This window comes from Ahaetulla prasina, chromosome 4 (assembly GCF_028640845.1).
Source record: "Ahaetulla prasina isolate Xishuangbanna chromosome 4, ASM2864084v1, whole genome shotgun sequence".
Classification (NCBI taxonomy): domain Eukaryota; kingdom Metazoa; phylum Chordata; class Lepidosauria; order Squamata; family Colubridae; genus Ahaetulla; species Ahaetulla prasina.
In genome coordinates, this window is record NC_080542.1 from 43,942,271 (window position 1) to 43,968,100 (window position 25,830).

A 25,830-nucleotide genomic window follows, 5' to 3' on the forward strand; every position below is an offset into this window, starting at 1 on the left:
GTGTTGATTTTCTGATTATAGGACGATGCACTTACGTTACATATTCACAAATGGTATCATAGCCTGTAAACTATTAAATCATTTTACTCTGCTTTATGTGTGGATTGTTTCAGAGAACCATAGTCCTTCCTGTAAATATGCTTCAAAATACAAGGCAAACGAATCATGATGAACACTTGCCCATAACAACTCCATTCCAGTGGAAAATTCACTTTAAATAAAAACTACTCTCATCATTTAATACACAGAGTTGCAACATGACTTTTCATGTTATAGCACAAATATAACATATCCACCTACATTTAGAAAAATAATACTTTAATTCTTCTCCTCTGAATTTAATAAGAATTAAATCAGCTTAGTGGTGCTACATTGAAATACTGACTCAACCCATTTATTCTGATTTTATTAGAGAGTCAGAGTAGGGAAAATGTGATCCCTATTTTACGTTCCTAAAGACAAGAGAAAACACATTGAAAGTAATAAAAGCTTAATTATTTTCCTCAATTATACACACCCCTTTACAGGATGGACTTAATCTCTGGAATTCCAAGATTAGGAAATTTAGTCACTTTTAACACAGTAATGCAACAACTTTGAGGTGTTTGTTCTGTACAATAAACTTTGTGATATTCTTTTCTGATTTGTATATTAAAACTCAGACAATGAAACCCTAAGATCAAGGAAATGTACCTATTGTGTTTGTCCTCCAGAACAGTATTCCTCCCTCCCCATCCTCAATACCCTTGAACGTGGTTTTTCCTTCGGGTTTTGAGGTACAATGGCATTGAGTTCTCTGGAAATTTAGCTGGAATCTTACTCGATGTAATGCTTTCAATGGTGTTTTGAAGATCTGGGCAGGGGTTTCTAATAGGAATAAATAAATAAACCCTTATTTGAGTAATTTTATATTGTACAAAACAAACTACAAGCTGGAATGTTATATATGCTCAATCCAATACATAAGTCCAAATCACACAAGAAATAAAAAATACAGAAGACCTTGTTGTCTATTTTTTAAAGCTGTCTCCTGCAGTCTAGCAACATCCAGACATCAATTCCCAGAAGCCCCAGCCCATAGGGCCATGGCACTAAGAATTCTGCTACCTGATGTCTTAGCTATCTTGTTTGTTTGTTTGTTTGTTTGTTTATTTAGTGTATGGCAAATACATGGACCTATAATAATTCAAATGTTAATGTCCAGTCCACCCAGCCATTCAAGGACAGGGTGGTCTATGTTGAAAAAGTCAGACATTGGGATGGTGTAAGCTCTTGATGGACATTCGGACACAATGTGATGGATATTTTGTCAAGGAGCAGCACAGTCATACTGAAGGATAGAGAGACAATTAGCTATAATTAAACCTCTTAGCTATCTTGAGGACATCAGTTTGGAAAAGGCTATGTTGAGCGCCAAAGAATTTAAGGAATCATTGCTAAATAAACTGTTAAACAAAGAAATGGCAGTCCTAACTTGAAAACTTCACATTAGCAAATGAGAAAAACAACTTAATATTCTAGATATTTTGGAATGAATTATTATTCAATATTATTAAGAAATCTGAAGATAAATATTATTGAAAACAAATCAATAATTTATTTAGAGATATTAAATAGAATATTAAAAACCATACTAGAACTATTTGTATAATGATCATGAGCCAGGTATAAAAAAACCTCCAGAAGAAAATAAACTGCTTTCCACATTTACTGAATGCCAATATCTCCTACAAGCATGGATTACATGATATCACAGCCATCATTTCACACAATGAAATGTTCTTACTTACCATACATGGATAAATTACACTTATAAATCAACAGAAAAGCCACAAGAATACACATCACTGAACAAACTTGTAATGGCTGACTTATAACAATGTTTCCTGAAGAATTCTTATCTGATTCCATTAATATACTTCCTTCTTTCTTTCTTTCATTTAAAAATTTATAATGCAGCTCATCTCAACCTAGTGATTTGGACAATTAACAATACAAATGCAAAACAATATAAACTTGAAAAACAATAAGTTTATACTTCATTTAGCTTCACTACAGGGATTTGAATATTTGCCCCTCCCAATATGTCTATTAATACTACTTATTTTTCAGGATGGTTCTCTGAAATTACCAGTATGTTATACTGTAAAATATATAATATATATATAACAGTATATCCTCATAACTAGATAGCCACTCACCTAAGTTCTCTAAAATTTGCCCAAATAATATCTAATTGCCTATTCTTTTTCCCAGATTTTGACCAATATGTATGACAACTGAAATGAACATTTTAAAAAAATAAAGTAAAATTCTAAAATTAACAAATTCCAGAGGTTTTTATACACACTAGTTTATGGTATAACCACAGTAAAACCACATAAGAGAAATGTCAGAACACTTTCAATAATGTGTTTTGAGTTCTCCACCAAAATTTCAAATGGCTATTCTGAAGACTAAACGAGTTTAAAATAATCTGGTATTGATAATAAGAACATGATAAAGAATAACATAAAGGTGTTAAACAGTTACTCAATCCATATGCCATGTTAATCTTTTTTTCCCCTTTTCTTTTCTCCATCTCTTCTCAATTACAAATCGGATTCACTCAGTTACTCAGACAATTTTTCATCAGAATATGTCAAAATAGAGACCAGACAGTCATTTTTTGAAGATGCTCTAATTTGGATTGCTGCACAGAGCAGGGAGTTGGAACTTGATCCCCCAGATCACTCTTTCAACTCTATTATTCTATAAATCTGAATATTATTACTACAGATTTGGTACAATGATCAAATTAGGACTCAAATTAGACAGAAATCAAGTAATATTTTGCAACTGGATGCTAGAAGCATGAAGCTGCTATCAAAATCCTAAACTAAAATATTTAATGAAGACATTTCCCCTACAATAACTTAGATATAACAAAGCTCACCATGAAAAATATCTGTACAATATAACTTTAGGAAAAACAATTCAAAGAAATTATCTAGTCTTTAGTATTGAACTTTATTTCAGAATAGTAGCTGACTAGTTCTGGTATAGAAATAGCACACGATTAAGTACTTAAAACTGAAAAATAATTTGAAAATTATAGGTATAACTAAAATGCAGTATGACTATGTTACAGAAATAAATTATACTAATTTGAAATATGGCACAGTTCAAGAGTAAAAGCCTCTATCTGAAGCTCCCCTGTTGTGCATTTTCCAAAACTGGCTTTAGCCTAAATTACAACCCATTATTTTAGCCCGGTAGATCAGATCCTCAACGAGCAAGTATTCTAAAGTATATATAAGCCGAATAAGATACTCTATGAAAGTCACAAGCTATTATTCTGTTCACTGAGGAAGTATTTTTTTCAGGAGCTGTTTTAATGCATCTCCAGTCCCACTTAATTACAGGTATTTCTACATGACAAGTTTTTCATACCCTTAACACTTAAGTGTGCTGGGAATTTAAAGAACACCGTTTAGTGAACAAATATCACAGCAAGGCACTGATAATCTTTCAATTGAGCTCCGCCTCCACAGGTTTGAATGCCCAATTCCTTAAGGCGCCTAATGTTCTGGACTGATCACACACACCTTTGAAAAGCAGCCACACCTACAATGTCTATTGTGTAACAAATGAGGAATATGATCGTAAGACCTGGGAAATACCTTGGCTGTAAAGAAAGCAAAAATGACGAGATCAGAAGTTGATGGCAACCAAATTATGGTAAGTATTGAAGATTCCAAAGATAATATATGTGTGTGTGGGGGTGGTGGTGTGTATTTCTATTTGATGTTCAATAATAAACAAATACACATGAAGCTCCACTTTATCTTTTCCCAACCCCACCCCATCTATTTAATGTCTGCATGACAACTCCTCCCACCCTTAAAATAAGGGAAGAAAAAGCACAGCTGTGCCACAAATATTGTAGTTCTTTTTGCCTCAGTTTCAACAGAAAAGCAAACCATCCCAGAAATCTTATATCAAGGATACACTTTTATTGAAACAACTTGTCAACTCCACACAACCACCCCAACTGGTGATGATCTAGCATACACTGGTTGTTTCTTCTTTCACCTCCATTATCAGCAGCCCCATTATCTGCAACCTGACACTCCTTCCTCTGCCTACCTCCCTTATAAGCACCCAGGCAGCGTTAAGCCTGTTTTGCCTGTCAAGCTTTTCAGGTGAGAAGCATTTCTCAACCCAGGGCTCGGATAACTTCATCCCCCTAACACCGTTGGGAGACCTGAAATAACAGATCGAGGATGGATCGCCATGGAGAGAATCTACCTGTAACGTTGCAAGGCGTCGAAAATAATTTGATGGGACACAAGCAACCAACGACATATGCATAAAGAGCTATAACCAGTTCCCGCACCTTTACCCTACCTGCCAAATCACTGTTCTCTGTGTTAACTAGACCACAAGCTGTTTTTGCAGGAACTTTTTCACCCCGCACCCAGGTAAATCTCCAATTCCAGTCCCCAAGAAACCCTTTCCCCATCTCACAGGATTCAGGAAGGCTTTACATTAGTATCTGGCAAATGTCTATCTGCATCCTTTAAGCTAGGGGTCTCCAACCTTGGCAACTTTAAGCCTGGCGGACTTCAACTCCCAGAATTCCCCAGCCAGCAAAGTCCTCCAGGCTTAAAGTTGCCAAGGTTGGAGACCCCTGTTTTAAGCAATCTCTTGATTACCACACGTCCCATTTAAATGCGCTGCTCCCTCTCCTGTATCTTTCTCTTCTGACGCCACCTTTTTCTAACTCCACCACGCCTCGCCCCTCCGCAGTCCATGACCCTTGACCTCCGGGGTAAAGCAGGTCAAATGTCAAACCTCCGTCAAAGGTCACCGTTCTCCTTTCTCCCCAAATGATGTCCCCTGAAAGGTCGCATTCTCTCCTGGTCTCCCAAAAGCCCCGTTCAGATTTCGGTGCCTCTTCGCTTACCCACGACGCGCACTCCCCCTTTCTCGGGTCCGGAGCCTTCAATCCGGAAACAGACGTATGCCCGCCCGGCGGCCATACAAAATGGCGATGAAGCGCACGCCTCCTGTCAGTGCGCACGCGCATGATAGCCCCACCCTCTTCCGGTTTGGTGTCTGGAAACCGGAAGAACGTAGGGCTAAGCGGTAGCCATGATAAGGAGGTCAGAGCTGAACGGGAGGGGCTGCGGAAAGAGCGTCGCATAATCGCAGTGTTGTTTATTCAGTGAAGGTTTCTCGCTATGTGCGTATCTCTGCACCACTAGGCGGAATACAGACAACAGGCGTTAAGAAGCGTTGCCTAAATCTTGCAGAGTGGTTCATCTATACGCATATCCAGCCGTCATGGAACTCATGAAAAATCACATAAATAAACCAGCGTTTCTCGTGCTGGCTGGGGAATTCTGGGAATTGAAGTTTGCGCTTCTCAAAATTGTCAGTTTTATTTAATCCATTTAAAATACCGTGTTGCAAAAATATTGCACAGTCCTTTCCTTTAAGTTTAGGTAGGTGAATTGGAGCTACCGCGAGTGATGCAGTAGAGAGATTGTTGCACAGAGACCTATGGCAACCCTGCAATTTATTTTCCTAGGTCAAGTAAATAAACCAGGTCTTCCTTTTTCAACAAGCCAATAGTTTAATCCAAAGTGATAACTGTTAGCTGTAGAGCTACTATACTAGCTAGTGCTTCAGGCAACAGCTTAAATCTTGTTAAAGATTTTGTTTGATCTTCCTGGGTTTAATGGCATGTGGATCATTTCATTTAAGATACGTCTTATTTTCCTGCGAACAGCTCTGAACTCTGGAAAGGTTTGGAACAGAAATAATAAGATTGAACCACAGCGAATATTCTAAACATTCATTTGATGTATTCACTTTATGGCACAGGGGTGAAATCCAGCAGGTTCTGACAGGTTCTGGAGAACTGGTAGCGGAAATTTTGAATAGTTTGGAGAACTGGCAAATACCACCTCTGGCTGGCACCAGAGTGGGGTGAGAATGCAATATCCTTCTCCCAGGAGTGAAGTAGGAATAGAGATTTTGCAGTATCCTTCCCCTCCCATGCCCACCAAGCCACGCCCATAGAACTGGTAGTAAAAAAATTGGATTTCACCACTGGTATAGTATATCATACATAGATTTCATCTAGATTAGTAAAACACAATAAAATATAAATGTTTAAAAGATCTATGTTCAAATACCAATTTCTAATGTTTGAAGGGCAGCATTGTTTATATTTTTTTTTAAAATCAGTTCCTGGACCAGTATATACTAGTATAAAGTATGCCCTCAGCTTACAGCCGATTACAATGTCATCTACAGTTTGACATGAGACCCTACAGTCACATTGAGGGGAGGATACTGTGCCCCATTTGTGCAGTATCCCAGCAGACGCCATGTAAGGTACAAATTCTATTCAGGATTGTCCATTGCTGATGTGGTAGTTCAAAGCCTGCCACCTTTTTTGTAGGTCATTTATATGTTTTCCTACATCTAGGTGTTCAGCGACCAATTTGGCTTTCCATTGGGAACTGATGCTATAGTTGTTGGGCAGATAACTTTGCAAGTGCCAGTGGGGGTTTCCTCAATCTGAATCGTCCATCTGATAAATGAGGAAGGTCAGCATGCACTGGTAGTTTTATTCACTTTAAGAATTGAATAAAATATTCACTTTAAGAAGTATGGAATACTTTTTAAACTGCAGCAAAGACCATTCTATTCATATTACTTCTTTTATCACCTGCTGCCACCAAGCCACTCAAGTCATTGAAATATCCTCTGTACCATTCACTTCCTTTCACTTCTGTTTTTCTAATTATAAGCAGTATTCCTAAACAGAAACCTAGAATATATGAATTAATTAATTCTCACCCATCTTAAGGCCAACATTTTAATAACCTAGCTCACAAAATAGGATGTAGACTTTTAAATCATTGGGCAAGGTAGTTAAAAATCCAGGAGGAAAAAAAGACAAAATAGATGTTTGGATTGTGTTTTCATTGTTCAACAAGGCTGCTTTTTGCGTTTTACTGAATTTCTATAGGTACGAGAATTTCTTGGGTTTTATATTATATGGGTCATTTGTGGAATAGTATGTTAGTGTGGCTTACAATTTATGGAATTCTTTTTTCTGTTTACACAAGAGAAGAGATTTCATTGCCTGTTGTACTCTCCTAAAACAATTTCACAAAAGCCACTTTATCAATCATAAAGTTTCCAACTAGGTCTTACTTTTACTTCATAAAATTGCCAACTGGGTCTTAACCTTGCTTCTTATGGATTCCTGAAAGTTAGTTCTGCAATACTGTAAAGTTAATTGATGACTTGTTATCTGACTAGAACTTAAGTAGCAAACTGTGAGCCTGTAAATCAGAATGCAGTATTACAGGCTAATTCTGCCAACTGCCAGCGAACTGTTGGCAGTTTGAATCTCACCGGCTCAAGGTTGATTCAGCCTTCCATCTGAGATCAGTAAAATGAGGACCCAGATTGCTGAGGCAATATGCTGACTCCGTAAACAGCTTAGAGAAGGCTGTAAATCATTGTGAAGCGATATATAAGTCTGCTATTGCTATTGCTATCCTATAGTATCTTTGTGGAAGTCATGAAAAACCTATATAGGAAGACATCACATAATGTAACCTGTATGTCTCTGCTTTGAGAGCTTAAATGTAGATGGCCTACATCTACCATTCTAGAAATAAGTCAAATTTTATAGTATTGCATGTGCTCAATCTTGCTTCAACTCCATATTTATGAATGCTAACAAACATGGAATGTGCAATCTTCCACAATGTGCAACTCTTACCTCCAACAGATGCTAAATTAAAGTGTTAAAACATAAAAGTGTACAAAAACCCTATGCACGGTCACCCACGCACTCGTGACGTCTCGCCTGGATTACTGCAATGCTCTCTACATGGGGCTCCCCTTGAAGGGCATCCGGAGGCTGCAGTTAGTCCAGAATGCGGCTGCGCGGGTGATAGATGGAGCCCCTCGTGGCTCCCGCATGACACCCATCCTGCGCAGACTGCACTGGCTACCTGTGGCCTTCCGGGTGCGCTTCAAGGTTTTGGTGACCACCTTTAAAGCGCTTCATGGCATTGGGCCGGGTTATTTACGGGACCGCCTACTGCTACCGAATGCCTCTCACCGACCCGTGCGCTCTCATAGAGAGGGTCTCCTCAGGGTGCCGTCAGCGAGGCAATGTCGCCTGGCGACGCCCAGGGGAAGGGCCTTCTCTGTGGGGGCTCCCACCCTCTGGAACGAACTACCCCCCGGCCTTCGTCAGCTTTCGGACCTTCGGACCTTCCGCCGCGGGCTCAAAACATACCTATTTAATTGTGCAGGACTGAGCTAGATTTTAAATTTATGGGTTTTAACTGGGTTTTATTTTTTATATTTTAAAATACGGGCTTATAGAATAAGTTTTTTAATTGTTTTTATAGTGTATTTATGTATCTATGTGTTTTTTAAGTGCCTGTAAACCGCCCTGAGTCCTTCGGGAGATAGGGCGGTATATAAATATGATTAATAATAATAATAATAATATTAAAAAAAACCTCAGAAAAACATAACATATAAATCATCTGGGGTAAAACAGAACTATCAATCACAAGTTAACATAGTCACAAGTTAGCACAATCAACATATGGTCTCAGCTTCATCTTCTGACTCCCACACCTGGTGACAGAATCAAATCTTGATATGGAGAGTCTAAAGACAATAGAAGAGTGTTTCCATATGAGAATTAGAGGTGCCACAAACCAGTGACTGCTTGCATCTGTAAAATGTTAGCCATGAGGGTGTTTATAGTTTTAAGGAAGATTCTTTGGCTTCTTTGTTTTGGAATTGCTTCCTCCATTAAGGCTCCTTCCATCGTGGCATTTCCATTTAATTTCAGCAATTGCTTTGATGTATCTATACTAAACAACTATAATCCATCTGTATTGAACACATCATAATGGGATATCAACACACACACACAATGTACACGTGTATGCATTTTTGTGTAGGACTCTCTGTATTTAATAGTATGTATGCTTACCAATTTGATTTTTTTTTAAAAAGCATTAAGATGCTTGTCACCGTTCAGGGTGTGGATATGTAGAAAGCTAACTCTATCCAATAACTTGTTCCTGTCCTAAAGGAACTGGTAAGGATGGCACAGTACAGTCCCATCTACTAAATAGTGTATGGATATATCATTGGTTCAGGCTTTCTTAGGCCTCACAGCCGGGAGAACTTGACTTGACTTTTTTCAGTGCTACATGACAGACATGATTAATAGTACCCATAGTTCTGATTTCCCTGAATTAGGTTTCTATTCCGCTGAACCTTCCCTGAGTTAGATGCATAGTTTTGCTCTCCCTGATTTGGGCCCCTACCTTTCCCTGAGTTAGTTTTACATTCCTGAGTTGGGTTTCTATTCAGGTAAAATGCATGATTTCCTGAAAAACACGTGGTATTTTGCTAATACGTATACTCTAAACGCTTGCTGATTGGTGATGTTAAGTTTCTATATGCTAATTCCCTCCTTGCTGTAGTTACCCCTCCCTGCTAAAACTGCATAATAAAAGAGACTGTTGCGATCTAAGGGGGACCCCCTTTTTACGATTCCTTTTTACAACCCCTTTCTTCGTGCTCTCTCTCTTGAAGAACTCCTGGTGTGGTGTCTTTTATTTGGCTTCTTTCGTCCTTGCGAGGACCCACTAAATTGTCTCAGCGAGGGCTGAGACCCGTTCCTGCGGGAACCCAGGACAACATTAACAGGGAACCTAGGACAACAAATAAGTGTTGCAGACCAACAGCAACATCTGGGGGCTCGTCCGGACCTGTTGTGTTGTCCAGAGGCGCGATCGTTGTCTAGCGGTGCGTCACCTTCACCCTCATTGCTTACCCGTCCGGGACGCGACACGTGCACACGTAAGTAATGGGCTCCTCGAACTCGAAAGTCTCATCATGGCATAGGAATGAGCTTTACTCTCTGGTGAAGAAGGCTAATTGTTTGCAAAAAGTTAATGGCACCACTGTCTATCCTCTTTCTAAGAAATCTCTTACCTCTTTTCTAGTCTCCTTCTGTCTCTGTAGCTGCCTCTGCTCCCCCTGCGGACACAGCTCTTTCTCCTCCTACAGCGTCTCCCCCTCCTCCGGAGGATACAGACATAGCTGCAGGCACTCTTTCTGCCTTGGTTGCCCTTTCTTCTCTTTCTCTAAGAACTGAACCCCCGATATCGGCTTACCCTTTAAACCTCAATCCAGCAGGAGGGGGACAGCCGGTACACGAGAACATCAATGTACGGGTGCTTAAAAATTTAAAAGACGGCATTCACTCTCCTTCAGTTCCTATGCCTGCTCATTCCTTTCCCTCCTCCTCCCTTTCCCCCCACTCTGAACCTTCAAAGCATATTGAGCTAGAAAGCGTATTGTACCAAATGCCTGTTTCTTCCATCCCTGCTTTGAAAACTGCCTCCTTTCCCCTGCCTGCCTCCCTTCCCCCAGAGCACCCCTCCCTTTCCCCCATGGGTGATCAGCAACTGATTTGGTTTAATTGCTTCTCTATATCTGGAAACAATCTGGAAAAGAATTTGCTCACAGCGACTACATGGGAAACATTGGGAACTTTTTTCCATGAAAGTCCAAGAGCCCCTGTAAAAATTCTGTACATCTGGCACATGATCCTTGAATGCCTCATTTTACTTGCAGACGTCACTTAGATCAAAAATGACTTAAAAGGATCCACAATCACAGTCATGATTTAAACTGCTGAGTTTTCTCAGACAAGTTCCCCAGGTCTGTAAATGTTGTTTGATGATGTGTGTGCTTGTGTATGTATGTATGTGATCATTTTCAGACCTGCATAAGAATTGTAGAGATAATTGTGATGCTTGATTTGCATGGAATGTGTGTATGTGCAAAACTCATTGAGAAGGTGTGAAATTTCTGTGTTGTCTTTTGGATTTGCAAGAAATGTATGCATGTGTGAGAAATTGTCTCTGCATGTGTGTGTGTGTGTGTGTGTGTGTGTGTATCTGTCTGCATAAATTCCGTATGCAAGCAGCCAGGTACTTTTGGAAAAAAAATAAAATAAAACATTTTTTTTTTCCTTTTGCAAGCAAGTGAGTTACTTTTGGATTTTTTTTTCTCTTCATATGCATGAGAGTGTCTTTCCAGTGAGTTACTTTTAACTTTTTTTCTCTGCCCTCTGGCTTATCTTAACTACTCCCCCCTTTGTTCCTTGCTGTGCCAGGGAAAAGGGTGGGCTACGGGGAGAACCATTCACCCCACTCCATTTTTTTCTCTCTTCTTTCTTGTCTGAGAAGGGAGGGACAATTAGGCTCTCTGGAAGCATTGCTTTTGTAAAAAGCTATGTAAAAAACTATGCAGATATATTTTCTTTTTCACTATGAAAACAATTTTGATTTTAATTTTTAATCATGCATACAATTTTGATTTTGCTTTTAATTTTAATTTTTTATCTTTTCTGGAACTTTTTGAGGTTTAACCTGCCTGATTAAACCTATACCTTTATAAATGTTTTCAAAGCACTGAGTTGACTAAAAATGTTTCATTTAGCTTTGTATTTTTGCAGCTGTTAACATACATAATAAGAGTTGGAAGGGACCCTTGGAGGTCTTCTAGTCCAACCCCCTGCCCAGGCAGGAAACCCTACAGCATTTCAGACACATGGCTATCTTCTTATGTATGGATGCATTTTTTTTAAGCGTAAATCTGTTTTTTGGAAAATGCACTCAGGTTTTCCACATAAACAGACTCACCCTAAAGCTTCCACCATGTTTTTCTTTTTTGAATCTGACTCAGTGTGCCCCTTATTTGCTGTTTGTATTGTTTCTTTTTCTTTTTTAGCAGCACAATATGTGCCCTGTTTTAGGAACTATTTCAGAGATGAGTTAGAAAGTTATAGGATGTGATAAGTTAGAAGGTTACAGAATGTGAAGAGAGAGTTACTAGTGCTGAGAAGGTTTTAGGAAGTTAGAAAAGTAAAGTAAGACAGATGGTGATTTTGCTAAGAATGTGGTTTGTTTTTGGAAGTTTTTGATAGCATGGATTTGTTAGTGACCAACTTCCACACATGAATAAAAAGGGTGGGAGTTGGGTTTTTATTGATTGTTTGTCTTTTTCTCTGTCTTCCACATAGTATGTTACTCAAATAGTACAAACTATTTTTCAATCTTACTTGTCCCCTTCTCTTGATTCTAATCTCACTTCTCTTTTCACAACTTTACAGTCTCTCATTTACAAACGTACACATCCCTATTTTGTTATGTAGCAGAGGCTGCGGCCTCTGCCTCCTCTCTTTTGACACTTTCTCCTGTCTCTCCTTGGGACAGTCACTCCTATTTTCATCAAAACAAAAGGCGCTCATGAAAACAATTTGGCTTCACGGCTGCTGAGGCATCTGATCATACATCAATGCCCTACTTGCAGCCGCCAAGGTAACTCTCTTCCGATGGGGGTCAACCCCAGAGGAACAGTGGCCTGTCAACTATGGCAAATGGATGTAACTCAATATCCATCCTTTATACATATTCAGGTTTCATCATGGCAACCTTGCAAAGGGGTGAAACCGCAAAACAAGTTATTAATCATTGTATTCGGACTTTCGTAACGTTGGGATGTCCAAAAACTCTAAAAACTGACAATGGACCAGCCTATACGAGCTCTGCCTTTGCACAATTTTGCCATCGCTGGTCAATAATCCATAAATTCGGCATTCCTTTCAATAGCCAGGGCCAGGCCATTATAGAGAGAGCGAATTTGACTCTTAAACAGGCCTTGGACAGACACTTGGGGTCAAAGGCATCAGCCCCCGACACTCCGGCGTTGCAAAATGTATTAAATGTTTGCTTGTATTCATTGAATTTTCTTAATCTAACTGGATCTCCTGCCTCCACTGCTGCCTCGAGACAGTTTTCCTCCTCCCTCCCCTCTTCTCGTCCTCTGGTATATTATAGGCATCTTCCGGATCCAGCTTGGAAAGGTCCAGCTCAATTGATTACCTGGGGAAAAGGCTACGCTGCAGTTCAATTGCCTGATCGAGTCCTGTGGGTTCCGGCTCGCTGTGTTCGCCCCTGTCATCTCAATCAACCAAAAAAGAAAGATGAAGATCCTTCTGATCCTATCCCTGATCTCTCTTGCCTCTTCTGTCTCTAATGCCTCTTCCTCTCTTCCTAAATGTACATGAAAATTTCCCTTCTCTCTGCTACCCATTTCTCCTCTGGCGTATCTCGCTCCTTGCCCTCTTCCCACGTTTCTACCCCTGCAGCTCTCCGTTCGCAGCGCTCCTTATCCGGAGCACAGCAGAACCTGCATCGTCCCGCAAATTATACTTGGACTATTTTGGACTTCCAAGGAAGCGTCCTTCATTCCATCTCTAATCGAACTCTGTGGCCTTGGTTTCCTGCACTCTACTTTGACTTTGCTGAAATGCTGGTCGGCGCCCATGGATTTAAACATAAAACAAAATGTAATCCTTCCCCTCGGGACGTCTGGTCAATTGGTCCAGGCCTGTATATCTGCCCAGGACATCTTACTGATCTCTCCCACCTAGATGAATGTGGGACCATCTCTGATTGGTACTGCAAGTCCTGGCAATGTGTGTCAACCGGAAAGATTTGGTGGACTGCTCCCTATACTACTGACTATATCAAAGCTGTACTAGGCCCTGATAACAATTTGCCTTGGAATTCCTGCTCCAATTGGGCCTGCTGCGGCGTTCGCCTCAATCCTATGACTGTTACTTTTACATCTCATGGAAGGAGTCTTCCGATTACTGAATGGCTTAAAGGGAAAAGATGGGGGGGAAGGTCGAGAGATAATTCCGATTACAGACATCCAGGAAATATATTCATAATTCGTCTTACCATGTCCTTAGAAACATCCCCACCTGTGGGCCCAAACAAACAAGTCAATTCGCCCTTTTTACAGCCCTTGATTAAAAGCAACAATCCATTGGTGTCCTTGGTCTCCTCTGCGCATGATGCCCTTGTGGCAGCCCGTACTTTTCCTAACAATGATAGTAGATGTTGGCTGTGTCTGTCTTCTCAACCCCCTTTTTATGAGGCCATAGGTTCCGCCCTACCTTTTACCAATAGCACCTCAGATACGGTTGCAGGTGGTCTAACTCTTCTATAACGGTATCCTCAATTGAAGGTCAAGGTTGTTGCCTTGGGTATGTACCCTCTAACTTTTCTCACTATTGTATCAATGCCTCCTCGGATGCCTATACTTCCTGCACAATATACTTGTCCAAAGAAAGGCTAGGACTTGACACTGGAGGGTGGACTATAATACACACTACTCTATCAACTGCAGATCTTTCCAAACGTTTAAATGGTCAGTTTTTTATTCCTTCCAATGGCTCTATTTGGGCCTGCTCTACGGGTGCTACTGCATGTGTCAGTGGAGACATTTTACACACCAAACACGCTTTTTGCATTCAGGTTTATCTTCTCCCTAAAATGTCTGTTTTTTCCAATAATGAGTTCTTTTCTCGCATAGAAACACCCCAATACCTTCCACGAACCAAACGGGAGGTGGTTACTACTATGACTTTGGCCCTTCTCCTGGGCCTAGGAGCCACTGGTGCTGCAACTGGAATCGCAGGAATGGTTGTGGCTGACAAAAACATCCGCAGGCTCAGTATTGAAATAGATGCTGATCTCAAACGCATTGAGCAATCTATGGTTGCCCTCCAAAATTCCCTGACCTCTCTCTCCGAAGTTGTGTTACAAAATAGAACGTGTTTGGACTTGCTATTCTTAAAACAGGGCGGTCTGTGTGTAGCTTTGAAAGAAGAATGTTGTTTTTACACTGAAAGTTCTGGTGTTGTGCTTGACTCTATGGCAGAATTAAATACCCGATTGAAAGATAGAGAAAAAGAGCGTTCTCAATCCCACACGTGGTATCAGGGAATGTTTAATCTCTCTCCCTGGTTGACCACCCTCCTCTCTGCCCTAGCTGGTCCTCTGATTTTGTTGCTTCTTGCATGTACAATTGGCCCATGTGTCATGGGGAGAGTTCTAGCATTTTTGAAACAACGACTAAACAGTATTGGAGATGATGTCCTCTTGCTAAAGCACACTGTTGAAAATGAATATAAACAACCTCTTTTAGAATTAGCCTCTGAGGCTGATGAAGACTCTGAATCGGGAACCATTCCTTTGGAAAAGTGTACTGACTCCCTGTGGGGTCTCCCGGAGGGGGGATCCACTGGGGATGTCATAGCTTTAGAAGAATATTACCCATCTTAAAAAATAAAAACAGAGGACATATGGATATATCATTTACCCATCTTAAAAAATAAAAACAGAGGACATATGGATATATCATTGGTTCAGGTTTTCTTAGGCCTCACAGCCGGGAGAACTTGACTTGACTTTTTTCAGTGCTACATGACAGACATGATTAATAGTACCCATAGTTCTGATTTCCCTGAATTAGGTTTCTATTCCGCCTAACCTTCCCTGAGTTAGATGCATAGTTTTGCTCTCCCTGATTTGGGCCCCTACCTTTCCCTGAGTTAGTTTTACATTCCTGAGTTGGGTTTCTATTCAGGTAAAATGCATGATTTCCTGAAAAACACGTGGTATTTTGCTAATACGTATACTCTAAACGCTTGCTGATTGGTGATGTTAAGTTTCTATATGCTAATTCCCTCCTTGCTGTAGTTACCCCTCCCTGCTAAAACTGCATAATAAAAGAGACTGTTGCGATCTAAGGGGGACCCCCTTTTTACGATTCCTTTTTACAACCCCTTTCTTCGTGCTCTCTCTCTTGAAGAACTCCTGGTGTGGTGTCTTTTATTTGGCTTCTTTCGTCCTTGCGAGGACCCACTAAATTGTCTCAGCGAGGGCTGAGACCCGTTCCTGCGGGAACCCAGGACAACATTAACAGGGAACCTAGGACAACAAATAAGTGTTGCAGACCAACAGCAACAATAGTGTCATTAGACTTGAGAAGTATGGATTCTCTGCCACTGGCCCTACTTTTTGGAACTATTTTCTGCTATGTCCTTGAGCTTGCTGTCTTTTAGGAAAATATTAAAAATTTAAGATTCCCTTGGCAGTGGTTTTTAAGACTGCTTCATAACATATTTTATCTTATTTTATTAAATTTGTTTATTCTGCCTTTATTATTTCATAAGTAATTGAAGTCTGCAGATATACATAGTAATCCTTCCTCTCCCGATTTTCCCTACAACAACAACCCAGTGAGGCGGGTTGGGCCCAGAAAGATTGATTGGCCCAAAGTTGCTTACCTAGCTTTCATGCCTAAGGCAGGACTAGAACTCAACAGTCTCCTGGTTTCAGCACCATAATCACTACTATTTCCTAGGATGTGGTTTGGGTTTAAAAGGTTTCCTTGTAGTTGATTTTGTATTATATGTTTTATGATGCATTTTTTTTCTTTATGTCACCTGCAGTTCTTTGATAAAGAGTTTATAAATTGGAAAAAAAAAAGCTATCAGATGTTTGTGAATACTATTATGTTTTTAATGTAAAATAAATTCTGCTGCTGGATCTTCTCCAGGAGATATAGTATACAGCCTTACTAGAAAAATAAAATGTTTTAATCCTTGTGAAGGCTTTGCTTCATGAGAGATAGGTAATGAAAAGATCAATATAAAATCCAATATATTTTGCAATGTTTTTATTTCCAGCATTTGTTTTCTTATCCAATGTTTCTGTAGCAAAATAATAACAACAACAACCAATTATCATAGTAATAATAATAATAGCTAACAGACCAAAAATAAGCTGCAGTTTCTTGGAATGATGCAATGCATCTTATATTCCAGTTTACAGAAGCTTTTTAGGAATATATGTAAGTGAGCTGTCTCTCATTCCAACAGTAGAAAAATCTCCGTATATTGGCCTGATACAACTCTTTTTTTAAAAAAATGCATGTACAATTCAAGAATGCTTTGTTAAAATATATATATACAACCTATATATAGATATATACATTATACACACAGACACTAGGACCCGAAGTTCTCACCAGGAGAGAGAAAAAGAAACAAGACCAAGAGATCCTGAAATGAAAATCCCTGAACAAAAAAGCCACTAGAGGTAACCCTTATCCCTTACACACCATACATACATTAACCTTTATCAAAGAGGAAATCAGCAAAGCAGAAAAACAATTTTAAAAGTAACAAGATTTATTTCCAGCGTCTAGTTCCATGATAGCTATCAAAATAATGAACAAGCATTAAATATGTTAGAAATGCAACAGAGAGAAATGCAGTACTCAGTTCTAAAAAGAAATTTACTGAGGTTCAAGTATTCCCCTTTAAGCATAAAACTATATTCTGTACAGACGTGACGTGGGTTACTCAATAGGGTGGGAAATGCACTCGTGAGCATGCTGAAGAGTATTCCTGTGGTTAATTCCCACTTTCGGAATGGAACAGATCCCAGAACTTAATACTCAGATTCAAGAACCCAAACTAGAGGCACAACCTTATCATGCAAGAAGTATAGATCTGATTAATATCAAGAGTTCTTATATCTTGTCAATCTCGTAAAACAGCTTGTTAGATTTCTCAATAGAAGGCTACTCTAAAGCTGTCTGCAGAAAATTGGCATCTCTTAAAATAAAACAGGTCTCCAAATTCTTATTTTTATTGCAAATAAGTTAGTCCAGAATATATACTATCTTCCTAGTTCTGTTCTGTTAGTTGTTGTTGTAATTGAACTGAGTGCTTTTGAGTGTTATCATGCATTTGAACCCTCGTCCTTTTACAAGTGTGATGTCACATAAAAAAGGGTTGGGGCTTTTATCATGTCATAACCTCCATCTTGATTCTTTTTGGCTCTACATACACACAAGTGTCCCTGAACAAGGATATATTTTCATAATAATTTGGAAGTAGACATTAACAATGTTTTAGTACACCTTAAGTGCACTTCGTTCATAGAGAAAAGGCAGGACAAGGGATAATAGAGGACCATTGTCCTTGCAACATATTATTTTAACAAATACAGGCAGAAATATTGCCTAATCCTGTATTACCTTGACAATTTATTGCAGTTTTATCCATAGTTTAGATCATTACATCAAATCTTTTCCTCTCCAACTTTGTTCCCTTCCCTTTAGGAATCAACTCCTTTGTTACAACAATTAAGCTTAAAAAAGGCTTCTAGTGCAATCAATAAAACCTTTTAGACAAGTATAATTGCTCGATATGGGGAGAGGGAGGCTGTGGAGGCCACAGGTCATGGGAGGTCCAGTAGTCCAGGTATTCTTTTTCACTGCATTGTACCTATTTTACAAGACCAAAGGCAAAATTTGTTTCATCTGCCATTACATTTGTGTGCATAGTACGGAGTAATTAAACATTTCTAATGTTCTTACAAATTGTCTCATGAAAGAAAAGGAAAACCTCAACATCCTCTCCAGAGATGAAATGGTAATATCCCATCTGGTCCTTCACAGTAACTGAAGCTACAGGCCCCATATCTGAGCTGCATAAATTCACATGACCAGTAGATGACACAAAGACTGATCACCCAGGTTTTTGCAGACCAGATATGGTAGCCTTGCTACCTTCAGCCTTGCTGATGTTGATAACTACAGTGACCCTTTTCAGAGCCACTCCAAGAGGAAGGAATAAATTGCTTTGCTCTCCTTCTAAATGTTCAAATGTAAATGTATTCAGTTCCTTCAGATGTATTCAATGCCTTAGATAGCATCCGGAATCATGGATTGTATCTTTCACGGCTTCCTGAAAAATGTTGATTGAGTTTAATCAAAGTACTGAAGATCAAGTTGAGGAACAGAAAAACAGAGTTGGAGGAGGCCTTCTAGTTCAGCACCCTGCTCAAGCAGGAGACCCCATATCATTCAAACAAATGATTGTCCAATCTCTTTTAAAAACCTCCAGTGATGGAGCACCCAGAACTTCTGGGAGGCAAGTCATTCCACTGATTATTCTTCTCATTGTCAGGAAAGTTCTCCTTAGTTCTAGAGGTTGGATTGCTCCTTAATAAGTTTCCATCTGTTATTTCTTGTCCTGTCTTCATATGTTTTGCAGAATAGGTTGACTCTCTTTTTTGTGTGGCAGCTCCTTAGATATTGGAATCATGTCATTCCCAGTCTTCTCTTTATAAGACTAGATATATTCAGTTCCTGCAATCGTTCTTCATATGCTTTAGCCTCCAGTCCCCTAATCATCTTTGTTGTTCTTCTCTGCACTCTTTCTAGAGTCTCTTTTGTATCATGAGGACCAAAACTTGATGCAGTATTCTGAGTGTGATCTTACCAAAGCAGTATAAAGAAGTACTAGCACTTCATGTGATCTTGATACTATCCCCTCTGTTGATGCAGCCTAGGACTATAAAACAGTGATTCTCAGCAGAATGGGAATGGTTCAGGTTAATTAAAATCTGTTGAGTAAACATACTCTATTAATGAAGTACAGCAGATATTATTTTTGTATGCATTTTAAATTTAAGAATTTTCATTATTTTAAATCCCAAAGAATAGAAATCCAGTATATCTGTTGTGGCTGGATATTAACAAGATTTTCTCACCTCAATTAAAATTAGATTTTGAAATGCATGGTTATGATTAACAGTCGGGGGAAATCAACCCTGGAGGACTGAGAATCTCCTGGTAATCTTAAAATGCTTCCACAGCAGGCTTTTTCAGAAGGAAATATAAATGTACATTAACACTATAGAAATATTTTAATAAGATATTAACTATAAAAAATAAATGCTTTTTGATATTTATGCACATGCTGCCTCCGGCAACTGCTCTTTTACCAATTATTGAGATTGGAATCTTATTAATCTGATTAAAATATTTGTAATTTTCAAGGATTTGCCACATTTACTCATGGTGGAGAGGTAAACTTGATCAATAGGGTTCCAATCTCCAGTGAAAACTTCAGTCAAGAAATCCAATTGAATGTGGTCTCCTCAAAGCTGTTCCATCTCTTCTGGACATTTTATTGTCTGTCTTAAGAATCCTGTAAAAGGGAGGTCATATGGAGCTTCCCATGAGGCAGTATAAGATGGCCACCTCAGTTGTTAATACAGTATTTTGACTGACAATAAAGGTAGCAGAGTTTTAAAAAAAACTGATAGATTTACTAATGGATTGAAACCTTTTGGAAAAATTTCCTGCATATGAATTATTATTAACTGACAATGAGGCTTGATTAAGAGTTAAGACACAATTGAATTGCTCCACTATATTATAAAGCAACTAAAAAGGTGCTATTTGGGTTTTTCAGCTCTGACATCAAAGTGGATGGATGAATCAAGCAGGAGAGCTTCCCAGCAGATTGTGTCTCACTCTAATCGGTAAGATTACAAGGTGCCATTAAATTTTCCACCAACGTGCCTTGGGCCAGCCATGACAAAGACTCTTCATCCTTGCCATCTCATGACTCCATACATGCCTCTACAACTAAGGCAAAGCCTAGGTGGGTCCCCTGTACATCCAAAAAGTGCTCAAGTATCATACAGAGTAAACATTCTTTTTAAACAATGCCTGCATATGGACAGGGATTTCACTGGCTGTTTGACTCCAGCTTGTGAGAGAGTTCAAAGAGCAAATTCTGATTGTCAATAACCTGGAATTGACGGACATAAGCCTTTGTCTGTAGCTGCTGAGGAGATGACTCCATCTCCAAACCTGTGGAAGAAAGGAACAATAATATTATTTAGGGAACTTTGCCATTACACATACTAGGCTTTACATTTTATGAAATCATGACTTATTTAATAATGGCTTGTTGAACAAGCTATAGGCTAAGTTCACAACTATATTAAGCCATAATTTAGTTGTTTGTTTGGCTTAGTGTTCAAACCTATCAACTGTGATTCATAAATTATAATTTATGGCTTACTATAGTATATGAACTCAGTCAACTGTATAACCTATAGCTAAGCAAATCATAACATCATATGCTGTATGAATCCAGCTGTAACTACTTCTTAGGTTTTGGTATGGTACAATATTGTCTCCTAAAGTATCTGATAAACTAACCCATACAGAGTATTTAATGGACTGAATTCAGCTTTTATTTCCAAAAGAGCCTCTCGCTATATTCCTATCTATATAGTTGCACAGTGGGTGAAAATTAGATTGTGCTCATCATTCCACCAAAAGGGTTAATAAAATAGTTTGGTCACAAATCAACTTCTAATTTGCAGGATAGATTCAGAACACAAGAGATGAAGTATTTATTTTGATTCAACAAAGAAGTCCTAGAAAATCAGTACCACAGAATGGCAGTAGATAGATATCTTCAGATTCTTTGCAGATATTCAGCAACCACCCTAATTTGTAGCCTGCATATTGGAATCCTATCAAAAGAAATTTTAATTTCTCCATATTCTAAGGATATGCTCAAGAAGAAACAAAAGAAAAGAACAATAAGACGGTATATCACTATCCAAACAGTGAGCCCAGAGCCAGATCATCTCTTTCCAATTATGCTCTCTGAGTTTCTTGAAGGTGATAATAATTAATTAGTTTAGCTAGACTGTCTATTGATTTTATTTGGAATTCTGTTTCTTTAATTGCTGTCTCTTTCTTTCCCACATTTCCCTTTGGTAGATTCATTTTTCTATGTAGAAAATTGCTTCCTTGGTTTAATCTAGAGAATTGCTTCCTTGGTTTAATAGGATAAATTCTCATTACAAGTACACATGCAAGACTGTATAATATTGCAATTGCCTCTTGAGTTCCAAGATTGGTAAAACATTTATTAAAAGGTTTAGTCAGGATGATTCAAAGTAGCTTTCAATTTTCTATAAGACTAGGTCAAATGGAAAATTCTTGGTAGAAGAGTTAAGTCCACTTTATATAAACTATGATGAGTCAGCCCAGTGGTTAAATGTAAAATTTGTTACTACCGTTTCTGTCACCGTGGCTTGGTGGGGGTAATGTGACTGAGTGGGCCAAGTTTTTTTTTTACTTTTAAAAGCATTTTTTCTACAACCGCTTCGGCTCTGACAATCCCAGCTGAATTGCCTGATCGTCAGAGGCTTTTCTTTTCTTTTAAAAGCATTTTTTTTGCCTTTAAAAGTAAAAAAAAAGCCTCTGATGATCAGGTAACCCAGCTGGGATCATCAGAAGAGCTGATTTTTTCTACAAAATGCTTTTAAAAGCCTCTGACGATCCCAGCTGAGCCGCACGATCATCAGAGGCTTTTTTTTAACTTTTAAAAGCATTTTTCAGCCAAAGGAAAAATGCTTTTAAAAGTAAAAAAAACAAAACTCTGATGATTGCGTGGCTCAGCTGGACATGAGGAGGGCAGGAATTTTTGCTACTGGTTCTCTGAACCACCTGCTGCCATCGCTACCGGATCGGGCGATCGGGTCCAAATCAGGAGCATTTCACCCCTTAGACAGCCTAACTAGTATTCTACAGTATAAGTGTCCTTTATGGTAGAAACTTTGGAAGAAGGGAGATTTTAAATTATCTGCTCTCCCTAGGCAGGTAAGCAAGACATAATAGTCATACACCACAATTCATCCTTAAACTAACAGCAACCATGGTTTTGCAGCTCTGCTACTCAAAGAAAGAGGTAGCAGTCTAAGCAGGTAGCTCCTCTGATGCCAGTTATTTACTATGACCTAAAGTGGCAGATGAATCAAACAAATGTCTGGGCACACTTGTTACAAAAAAAACCCAAATAAATAAATAAATAAATAAATAAAAATAAACAAACCCCACACCACCACAATGGATGGGATTTAGAGGTTTAGCTAATTATATGAATAAAATTCAGCAGATCACAATGATATATGGATCAGCTTAAAATTCTAGATTATTTATTTAGATATTGTGTTTCTTCTATGTGCTGCTAAATATCTCATAGCTATTGATACTAAAATCACATGTAAATAGCACCATTTGTGATATAAATACTTACAGAGAGGTCGACTTCGGCATTTCCTGATAGTGCGTACTTTTTCTGCAACTGAATGCTGCAAAAGAGAATAAAAAGGGGAAAGAACACATCTAAATTTTGATTGTATAAAAGTATATTGACCATAATTCATTAGTAAACAGCTAAAGTTTATGGGCAGAAAGTATATTGAAATTGTACTGTTTTTCCAACTTCATAGAGGAAGTTTGTCTGTTTGTTGGCTACCTCTCCCTCACACATTTGATAAATCTTTTTTTGAAGAAGGTGGTTAGATCCAGGAGATAGTTGGATTTTATTTACAAAAGGCACTAAAGAAAACAAATTATCTAAGCCCTTTTAAGTGAAGGTTTGAGCCAGTGCTTAATACAGTATAGAAACCACATTAATCACACTTGTAGATGAGCTGGTGGAATTAAGTTGAGGAGGTGTAACCATCCTAAATTTTCTTGCCCTTTCAATAGCTTTCAATAACATTGATCATAGTATCCTTCTGCAAAGAGTGGGAAACATAGTGTTATGATGATTCTCCTCCTTTCTCCATGGCCAGTTTCAGAAATGGTGGGAAGGCAACAGTCAAGCCCATGATCTATGGGAAGCCAGAGGCTCATCATTCTTACTTCTTTTATTTAACATCTAAATAAAGCTGCTAGGTTAGGCCATCTGCTGTTTTGGGTCGATATCATCAATATACTGATTTGGCCAGCCCAGGGAGGGCATGTATGCTGATGATACTGTTATACATCCCCTCACTGGATTGGCCAAATGATGTTGTTGAAGTCCTCCCAATAACTGAAGGCTGCGAGAGTTTTGTGCATAATTTCAGGGTCCTCCTTGACTCAAGGATCTGCTTGAAAAACAGAAGGCAGCCAGGAAGAACCTTCACATTGGGTGAATCAATTATACCTTTTCTCAAATAAGAGTCCCTCATGGCTTGGTTGGTGATCTCAAAATGGATTCTGCAGTGCACTGTATATGGGACTACCCTTGAAAATGATTCAGAAATTACAGATGGTACAAAATACAGTGGCACAAGCGGTGGCAAGTGAGCCATGACATGTCCCTTGTACTGCACTGAATATTCCTCAGCTTCAGAATGACATTTAAAGTTCTGGCTGACATTTTTAAAGATCTAGATATCATAGGGCACCTAAAGATCTAGATGTCATCTGTTTCCTGGGACTTCTGCCTGCCCTGTAAGATCTAGCAGACTTAGCTTATTTCTGGTTCCATCAATCAAGCAATACTAGATTCTAGCAGGACCCAGGAGGTAGCCTTTCTCTGTTGCAGGAGTTATTTGTCTAAAACAGCATTTTTCCTGTGATTTGCACAAGTCCCACTTTATGGCCTTTTAAAACAGCATTAAAACAGCTCTTTCCCCAAGCCATGGGTTAGGTTGATCAGTGGTGGTGGGAGCTTTTTATGTCTATTGTTGAGAGAGAATTTAATATACCTCCAGATATTGATATTTGGGAGGGATTATTTTTTTTTTACTATTTTTATATATTAAGCTGCTCAAGACTTTTAAATATAAATTAATCCATTATTTTCAGTAGAAGTAAGATTCAAGGCTTGAATGTAACCTTCAAAGGTTTGCTCACCTATTAAATCATAATGATCTTTGTAATGCCATATTAACAACCTATGAATGAAGCAAAGCCCATAATATATATTTTCTCTCACTGAGAGGGATGCTGAACTTTTTCACCAGCAGAGGGAGAGTTCTACCAACAAATCAGGGCAGCCCTATTGACTCCAGAATATCCTCTTATCCTTGTTTGTTTAACATACAGTTGGCTTTGCTATCAGATTGAATCGCTCTCATTTTCAGGATTCATTAGAAGGTTTTGTTAAGAACCATAACCAAGCAAGGACTGGTGGGACTTAAAATTACTTTCCTAAAGAAATCTTTTGTCAACCATATGTTTTTTGTGAGGAAAATAAGAGGAGAATTGCTATTATTTCTGCCTTGAGTTGTATACAAAAAAATAGGGAATACATTTTTTAAAAGAGCTTCATCAATTTACATATAAGGAAAAGACTTTATTAAAAATGACTGCTGACCTGCTGCAGCAAGAATCATATTGGAATGCTGTTTTTAAAATTCTATTTTTGTAGTATCGATCGATAAAATGGAAAATAGGTATTTATTTATTTATTTATTTATTTATTTATTCATATTTATATACCGCCCTATCTCCCTAAGGACTCAGGGCGGTTCACAGGCAAAATAAAAATACATATAGGATACAAAATAAAACATCAGATTAAAAAACTTATTCAACATAGCCCAATAGTTAAAAATAACAATATACACAATAAAACCCAGTTAAAACCCATATAAATTTAAAACCTAGTCCAGTCCTGCGCAGATGAATAAATATGTTTTAAGCTCGCGGCGGTAAAGAGAAAGGAACTCTTATTTCTCTGTTAACAAAAAAAAAAATACTATTGATCGTTGGTAAAATGTAACTAACCCTCAAATAAAGCACTATGTAGGGTTAATTAACAGCATTTTCATATTATAGACCTTAATACATGCAGTAACTAACAAATGTATGGCATTTTGTGAGCTACATTAGATGCACAGAAGTGTAGGATTTAATTTAGGGAGAGAGGGGAAGACGAGTCGGTTATTCAGGATAAATATGATAATCAATTAATCATTGCAATATCCTTGATAAGATTTTGAGATAGATTGAAACATTTTGATGTATGTAAGCTTTCAGCAATCTCTCATTCAATTACCCTGTTCAATTTTCTTTTCAAACACCCAGGGCATTCTTCTGCAGATAAAAAGTGACTGTTTTGGGAAAAAAAACTTTTAGCTTGATAGAAAGTTACAAACTCTTAAAAGTCTGCAAATTACCATGTTTCCTCAAAAATAAGAACCTGTCTTATATTTTTTTGAACACTGAAATAAATGCTTGGCC

The 25,830-nt window shown here is 38.5% G+C and overlaps 2 protein-coding genes across 7 annotated transcripts in view; both read right to left on the reverse strand.

The window, feature by feature from the left end:
- The window catches only part of WIPF2 (WAS/WASL interacting protein family member 2), a 31,533-nt gene extending 26,465 nt beyond the window's left edge, over positions 1–5,068 (reverse strand). For 2 of the 4 annotated variants that reach the window (XR_009154929.1, XM_058181237.1), the window contains exon 1: positions 4,949–5,068. The gene's annotated coding sequence lies outside the window, so the exon portion shown is untranslated. The other 2 variants (XM_058181240.1, XM_058181241.1) reach the window with 2 other exon arrangements.
- An 11,546-nt stretch (positions 5,069–16,614) lies between these two features.
- Positions 16,615–25,830, reverse strand: part of RAPGEFL1 (Rap guanine nucleotide exchange factor like 1) — a 76,177-nt gene continuing 66,961 nt past the window's right edge. The window contains exons 14-16 of one of the 3 annotated variants that reach the window (XM_058181059.1): positions 22,904–22,958; positions 20,594–20,655; positions 16,616–19,345 (exon numbers count right to left, since the gene is read on the reverse strand). In XM_058181059.1, coding sequence (XP_058037042.1) covers positions 19,340–19,345; positions 20,594–20,655; positions 22,904–22,958 — 123 coding nt within the window. In that variant the 3' untranslated portion in view covers positions 16,616–19,339. Of the gene's footprint in view, positions 20,656–22,903; positions 22,959–25,830 lie in introns of all 3 variants that reach the window. The other 2 variants (XM_058181056.1, XM_058181058.1) reach the window with 2 other exon arrangements.